The following is an 8,054-nucleotide window of genomic DNA, read 5'->3' as shown; positions in this document are numbered from 1 at the left end:
GCGAGGTTAGATGTGCATCAACAAAATCGAGCCGGCGATGTGAATTTCTTGTTTCTAATGTGTGCTTATGTAATTAGATTTGATTTTGGAGGCCAAAAATTCATGAAACACTTACTGCACAAACAAGGAGAGAGAAGAAATCGAAATCGGGGATGAGAGTTGGGAAATTTTACCAGGAGAATGATCGACGGAGATCGGAGTCGCGGCGGGGAGCTCGGAGGAAGATTGGGCGGCCAACTGAAAACCCTAGCATCCGACATTTGAATCGTCTCCCCCAATTATATATAGCTGTGAGTTGCGAGGAGAGAGGATGGTGGCATTATTTTGTAATTATTCTTAAGTTTAGTGGCAAGCTGTTTATTTCTTTTAGGTTCAAATATAAAAAAGTAAACACTTTTGAATTCGGTATTCACCGGAAAACATAAGACGATGACTCTGCTGGACTCGCCGCCGTCAACTCCCTCGGTAAGTAAAACCCCATCCCATTTCTCAATTTAAATCTTTAGCAGCTGCAGCTCTAGTGTTTGTTTACTCTGAAATGCCTGAAGTACATTATAGATAGGAATAAGATGTGTACGTTTTATGATTGTATGGATGCGTACGTTTATGATTGTATAGATGCTTGAATTTTGCTGTGTATTATTTTTGGTTACGTTTGTTTGTATGAAAATTGGATTGTAGAGATGTTATGGCTGCGCTGGCACACGTACGGTGCTTTTTTGTGCTATGCTTGGGGGGCTTGGTTGACAGGCTCATTGGTAGTGTGCCAGGTTCTTCTTGAGGATGAGAGAACCTCCTTGAGTCTGTTGCACCGCCTTCTTGGTGTTTTGACTTCGATACTTGCAGCCTCATTTTCTTGACATTGTTCATCTGCTTCTAGGGTAGACGGATTATCGTACAGAATGTTTCCAGTGAAATGTGAAGATGTTTTCGCCATTGATAAATTCTAAATCATGCTGATTATCACTTGGAGCGTTCTCTAGGTTCATGCAGAAGAGCTTGTAGAGCTCAAACAAATTGATAACAATTACATGGATAATTCAAAACAAAAAGTTAGCTCAACAGTCATGAAATTGTAATGAGAGAATCATCGGGATGGGACTTTTTAACTACTAAATTGTGTTTCTAAAGAGATTAGAGATTCCCTTGCATATAAGATATAAGTCATCAACTATCAACTAAAGAAAATGCATTGTTTTACATTGCTTGATCAGCATGTTAAAGATTCAAGAAAATGCAGTCACTAAACTACAACCCCATACGATCCCCACTGTCACATGTTGATGGTCTAATTTATACAAAAATTTGGGTGCAAAGGTTGAGCCCAAAAACCAATGATAGGTGCAATCCATTGAATCCCACGTCGCTGCTATGAAATCAGTCCCCATGGATGGTGTAACGCTCCCATTTCTTTGTTGGATCGTATATCTGGCATTACAAAAATATTCAACAAAAGATTATTCACATCAGTGAACCTTTAAATGTGTCCTATGAGATGTTTGTTCAATCAGTCTATTTATCTATTAAAAGAAATCTTGTTTAAGAACTAAGCCAAACAAATGTCTTATGCACTATGAAGACGTAACTGAGAAGCCTAGCAACCCAATTAAAGTGAGACAGGCTGGAGAAGAGTAGCCAAAACCAGTCAATTGCATATTTCAAGGAACACAATGGGTTCTGTGGACTGTTAAGCATCATGCTACTAGTAACTCATTAGCATCTAGGCACCAGCAGGTATCCACAGACACCACAGACACACCAGATACAAATTAAGACTACTCATTAGAGTACTGAAAAGTCAAAAGCACTAAGTGCATTTGTCAGGGAAATCTGTACTCTGTAGAATGACAAGCATCATGCAACTGTATAAAGCAAAACTGTTGAACACCCACACACATATATGGTACATATATACAAACGTACCTCCCATCTAGAAGCAGGGAAGATATGCTTATTCTTGTCATACCAATGCCTCTCAACAACCTTCCCAGCATGAGACTGCCAAAAGAGAAAATCAAACATATAAGACAGAAGTATACATATGAATTACATACATAAGCGTACAGATTCCTTCTCTAATGAAAATTCCTTCTCTAATGAAATGTAGTACCTATCTGCTCACAAAATCTGTGTGCAGAGTTATGGGAATGCATTACATTCCCAACAAAGTGGATTATTATGTAAGGTCCACCATACGAGGTGGTTAATGTGTAACCAAGATTCCTCATGTGGATCTTTAATAGCTTGCAACCACTTTCCCCTTGGAGTGACAGTGAGTAAAAACTTATGGAACTGAGGAACGTATTCCGTGTCTTGACTGGTCCGGCCAGAGATGAACACTTGTTGTAAAGGCTAGGGGATGAAGTGACATCTTTGCGAAAGAATCAGAGTATGGGATTTATAGGACATACAGGAGAACCAGAGCATAACATCGTTTGTAGCTACAAATGACTAGAACTAAGGTCACTTGCCTGACCATGTAAACAAGGAATAGAATCAAAGTACAGAATCTTTTGTAGCAGCATATGACTAGAACTAAGGTCTCTTGCCTGACAATATAACAAGGAATAGCTTAAGTGTCTAGCAACCCAGAAACGTTATCCCTCATAACGGAAAGACCAAATCCTATTCCACCCCATCAATACGTCATCTCGTAGCTTAAAAAAAATGGTCCCATAGAAAAGACATGATTCTATCCTAGAAGCTGACCAACACGTACTGTGTCTAGATCACATGTTCCATTTGCAAATTCAGAAACATCATAGATAATCCATACAGCCACCAGTAGATCAAAGATCCACTACCAGAGCTGGCAAGCTAACTAGCATCCACAATTGCTAAGATACCGATCGTGATAGGAAGCACTAACTTAATTTCAAGTTCAAGTAAGTTCTAATAATCATTTTCATTTCCAGAAAGCTTTTAACATAATATAGGATTGAGGACAAGAAAAGAAACAAAGGTCACGGTCACGGTTAGCTCTAAGGTCCAGTTCTTCAAATTGTTCAACATACATCCAACATTGCTAGATTCCCAGCATAGATCCCACATTACAAATGGGAAGCAAAAAAATAGATTTCAAGGTCACAGTACAGAGAATTTAGGGAACTACACCACAAACTTAACTTCCGCAGGTTTATGCTTGTATTTCATTCTCAATTTGGAAACTTAATAAATGATAAAGAATCAGAGAATAATAAAGGAAAAGGAAGTTACCTCATCCTTCTCTATCGTAGCATCAGCAATTGTTCGCACATCCTCATGCACATCAAAATGGAAAAGCTATGCAAAATACAAAACAATATTACATTCAGTAAGCAACAATGACTGCAAATTACAAGGAAACATAACACAAATTCATGTAACAAGACATTGATTATTACCGGTCCACTTTTTCCCCTTGCCTTGTTTACAATTAGCTCATAGAAACTATGTTGCTGTACTTCCAGAACCATGAAAGAAATTTATTGGCAATTAGTTAGCAAATATTCAGCAATTATCACCATAACTAGTTGCAGACACTTGTATCAAAACTGTCTTACATGTGGAATGATAAGATCTTCTTTTACATATAGCAAATTCTCCACTGAGGTGGTTCGAACTTCTCGAAACTCAGGTGCTAGTTGCTGTTGGACAGAGCGAAGAAAATCTCCTATTTTATCCCCCTTTCGTACCTGAAAGAGTGACCAGAAAACATGAAAATTGAATACATACATCCATATTGTGAAAAGTAAAAGAGAAACATCCAAACAAATAAAAATAATGTAAGTTGAGCGTGCTTTACTTGCCTGGATAGTTCGCCTATGCCCTGCTCCATCCCAGTAACTGTAAGTAATTTGAAGCGGCTCATCTGAGAAAAACGACATAGCAAGAATTTGTCTGAGAACACTGTTTATTTGGAAAAGGGTGAGAAAGAAGCCAGAAGCCAGAAATCAGAATTACTTCGTATTCTCTCCTGCTCAAGAAACCACAGTTTTCGCAATCTCTCACGCTCAGCTTGTTCCTCTGCCTCCCGCTCACTGAAACAAATTCATAGTTGAGACACAAAACAAACAGAGGAAGGGGCCAGATGTGACTGTATGTGAGTGAGAGAGTACCTATCTGGCAGAAAGCTTGTTTCGACAGTAGGATCTTTGCCAAATCTACCAGACCGTGATTTGGTATTCTCTGTACTTTCTGCAGAAATCATAATCAAAAGGAAAAACAAAAAAACAGCAATAAGTTTCTGATGAGCATCCATAAACGAGAATCCTCATGAGGCGAGCTATATAAAGTAAAACTTCCTGAACAACAAATTCTCTGATGACTCATGAAGCAGATTAACTTAACTATACATCATGTCAAAAAATTAGAAGTCGAACATTCATGCATGCAACAGTCTTAGTCCAGATGTACAGATAACCATCAGCTACTGATAAAATAGTGCCTAATCTATCTATAAACTTCCATATACGAGACATATTCAGTAGGCTGATTAATGATTAGAATCATATTCATTAGACACAATTTTCTAATCCTCAAAAAGAGAAAAGTGCTCACTATTTCCATCATCTTCCTCTTCACTTGGATCCTCAATGTCATCCGCAAACGACAACCGATTGATCCCCTTCACCTTCCTCTTCTTCCTCTTCTGTAACTGAAACTCCTCCTCTCTAAACACAACAAACACAACACAATCAATATAAACACATACACACTCGAAAACACCGCAACTCAAACGTCATCAAAATTCATCACTAAACGAGTATTCGAATACAATGAAACTCACTCCTGCTGAAGCTTCTGGAGCTTCTCCTTCTCCTCCTCCTCGATTTTGTTCCGAATATTCACTCTCTGCAAAACACAAAACCACACGCCTCCATCAGCATCATCAACTCTCACAAAAACAAAACCAAAACACCAATGCCGGTTCAGAATAATCATCTACCTTCTCAACGTACTGCTCCCTCGTGACCAATCCGACGGTCTCTTTCTTGAACGCCGTCTCCAGAATCTGAAACGCTCGTTCACACCGATTAGAAATCCAAATCGAAATTAAGCGCAGAGGAAACCCTAAGAAGAAGAATAGTACCTCAGAAGTGCTGGAGCCGAATTGGAGGAGGCCGGGCTGGCCTTTGTCGGAGGCAGACTTGGTCTTGAGCTCTAGGATTTTCTGGCGCTCGGCTTCTCTCTGCTTCTCCAGCCTTCGGATCCTCACGGCGTCCTGGGCCGTGCCCACGTACCCGTCTCCCATACCCGACATCGTTCCTCTGCTCTCTTCTCTCTCAAATTTCAAGTGTTATTGAATCCAAGTCGGTTTAAAGGAACGCAGAGTCCTATTAGAACAAATGTAAAGGGTAAATAAATCTGTTTATTGTGGAAGACCAAAATACCCCCTGTAATTATTTGAGTTCACCCCCTCTAGTTTGATGAATAGTATAAAGTACGATGGAAACGGATTCTATTTAGCACGGTGAATTTTCAGTTTTTCACTAACAATTATTTTTAACAGAGTGAAATTTATATATCTTAAATTATAATTCATAAACTCTGACCCACTTTTAATTATTTAAATGTCCAAAATGCCCCTATATTTTCTAATAGTAGTACACCATTATCATTTAAAAGATAAGGGTGTTTTTGAAATTTATTAAATTAAAAGTGGGCTAGTATATATGAATTATAATTTAGGGTGTGTATATTTCACACTCTTAAAAAAAATTCATGATGGCATTAAAGCCAAGGACAAGAGAAGAGACTTAACCCAAGCCTTCCATATTAGTCTCCATTATAAAATGCATGGCTATAATCAGCTTGAACTTGTCCAAAATGAAAGACCTCCCAAATTTATGAAACCTTATAATCATGGAGTCAATGATCACATGTAGAGTGATATTTTGAAACAACTTTGACAAGAACCATATGTATTTTCAACAGGCCCGCTCACTTGTTGGACGGATTTTAAGGGACAAAACGGGATGAAATAGTAATGACTGTTAGACCTTAATTGAGTTGATCCAATGGATAGCGTACCAAATCGATCAAAGCAAGTGTCCCTTTCTATTCCTTACCCAATCTTTTCTTCATCTTCTTCCTCCTTCATCTCATCTCATACCAAATCGATCAAAACCCAGTTGAGTATCGTCGGGTGTAAATGTTACTTCCCAACCCTCTTAGATTCCAGCTAAGAATCTTCATTTAAAAATTCTTGTGTTCACCCATCTCACCGTTGTCAAATGGCTGCGAGTTCGTCGAAACTTTTTTATCTTTTGCATCAATGTTGTTCTTACTCTTCTGTTTTCTCCTCGCATACACCTTCAACTTCATCGGAGCTAAGAATTTCCCGAGTTTGCCTATTGTTTGTAGGTCTGTGAGATTCTTTTGAGGTTGATGTGAACCCCCGTTAGTAGAACATGTCCCTTCTGTTCTCTTAGGCTGCTTGGTTAAAGGTTGATCACCCTTCCCTACTCGCATAACTTCCCCATCTTCCCAGGTGCAACTACTTCCTCCTTGTTTGTTTCTTGTACAGGAAATAATTCATTCCCATCTTCCACAATTCCTTCAGTTTGTACTGCTGTTAGGTTGTTACTGGTTGTTTGTCCATAAAACCCTCTAAACTGAAACCCACGTCCTCCAACGAGTCTATGTCTTGTGTTCCTTCATGGGAATAGTGAATGAGTTGTGTTATAAAACAATCATTTTGATGTAATTATTATTGTAGTTATTATTAATCAAAAGGGCAAGTTTATTGTTCATTGTTTATATTTAATATTTGATTGAACAAGGTCCAAGGAAATTGAGTTAAAGAGAAAGTAATCTAAAGAGCTAGATGTATGAGACCTGTACCATTTTACACTCTTATCCTAAATGTTCATAATCATATGATTATCATTTGGACATTGTTAATCCGGAAAGACTAGCACATACTATGTATATATGCTCAATATGGAGGATGATATGTCTCTTGTCATTTGTGTAGAGACACTAATACAAGTATGTGGGTGCTCTTATTTTAAATAGTACACTGAATGCGATCGTTAGAGTTCTTGTATGGAGTTTTACTTACATGTCAAACTTGAACTCTAAAATTGCAATAATATAAATTAGTCTTTTGACCTGAGACACTGTGGTTGTCTTATGAGTGAATGGATTTACTCTTGATGATGCAATAACATTATGTCTCTTAATGAATATGATTCATACACTCATTGGTGTAATCAATTCGCTCATAGAGACATATCACATATGAGTGTACAATAAGGAATCTCTATCCTTAAGTAAATAAGGTGTATGTTCAAAGATGTGAGATTCAAATAGTCTTTGGCCAAAGCATTGAATGAGATTAAAAGAAGTTTATAATTACATTTTATGAATCACATGAGAATGTGAATTACAATAGGGATTGACATATTACTTCCGTACACTGATGATGTGATTTAGAACATCGTATTAGAGAAGGACCATATTGTATTGTAGTTCCAATTGTATAGGTTCTTTGTCATTCTATATTAACTAGGGTAGTTATGACATGTTGCAAGACATCACTCATGACTTGTGAAGTCACTGAGGATTGATAAATGTTTACAATCCTAGTAACAAGGGAGAATCAAAATGGAGTTTTGATTCGTAAACAAAATAAAATTGTTCTACAAACTTCACTGTTTTGTTGATTAGAACCTAAGAGATCGCACACCATATAAGTGGATCATTGAGATTGTATATGAAGAAGATTAAACAAGAGTTGGTTATGACCAAATATTAATTAGATTTATTATTAATTTGGACATAATTGAGATTTTCGGGTAAAAAACCGAGAATATTGGGCCTAACCGATTGTCAGGTCTTTTTGGTATGAGCGTGGGCCTCACTAAGAAACACTTAAATGAAATCCCAAGATATATTTTTTAGGCTCAATAATACATATGGACCAGCCAACTATTTAGCTTTATGAAAGTCAATAGTTCACTTTAATGTTGAAATAGTTTCAAATATATAAAGTGAAAGCATGGACATAAGGTGACATGAGTTTTTCATTTCTATCTCTAGTTGATTGGAAACTCTCTCTCTCTCTCTCT

The 8,054-nt window shown here is 37.6% G+C and overlaps 1 protein-coding gene across 1 annotated transcript; it reads right to left on the bottom strand.

Moving 5' to 3' along the window:
- Positions 1–1,127: 1,127 nt before the first annotated feature.
- On the bottom strand, positions 1,128–5,289 carry LOC101315279 (protein XAP5 CIRCADIAN TIMEKEEPER-like). Its single transcript, XM_004288442.1, has 12 exons — positions 5,072–5,289; positions 4,928–4,993; positions 4,769–4,833; positions 4,540–4,652; positions 4,098–4,176; positions 3,943–4,019; positions 3,789–3,850; positions 3,543–3,674; positions 3,384–3,437; positions 3,217–3,282; positions 1,924–1,998; positions 1,128–1,428 (listed from the first exon to the last, which is right to left on the bottom strand). The coding sequence occupies exons 1-12, from the start codon at positions 5,240–5,242 to the stop codon at positions 1,378–1,380; spliced, it is 1,011 nt and encodes a 336-aa protein (XP_004288490.1). The 5' UTR covers positions 5,243–5,289; the 3' UTR covers positions 1,128–1,377.
- Positions 5,290–8,054: the final 2,765 nt, after the last annotated feature.

The sequence above is a fragment of the Fragaria vesca genome, linkage group LG1, assembly GCF_000184155.1.
Source record: "Fragaria vesca subsp. vesca linkage group LG1, FraVesHawaii_1.0, whole genome shotgun sequence".
NCBI classification, from domain to species: Eukaryota; Viridiplantae; Streptophyta; class Magnoliopsida; order Rosales; family Rosaceae; genus Fragaria; species Fragaria vesca.
This window is presented reverse-complemented; position numbering and strand designations above follow the sequence as displayed.

Excerpts from the sequence above, each read along its gene's own strand:
- LOC101315279 (XM_004288442.1), bottom strand. The coding sequence starts at position 5,242 with ATGTCGGGTATGGGAGACGGGTACGTGGGCACGGCCCAGGACGCCGTG. Across the intron at positions 4,994-5,071 it reads TCGGCTCCAGCACTTCTGAG|ATTCTGGAGACGGCGTTCAA; the intron begins GTACTATTCTTC and ends CGAGCGTTTCAG. Across the intron at positions 4,177-4,539 it reads AGAGGAAGATGATGGAAATA|AAAGTACAGAGAATACCAAA; the intron begins GTGAGCACTTTT and ends TGATTTCTGCAG.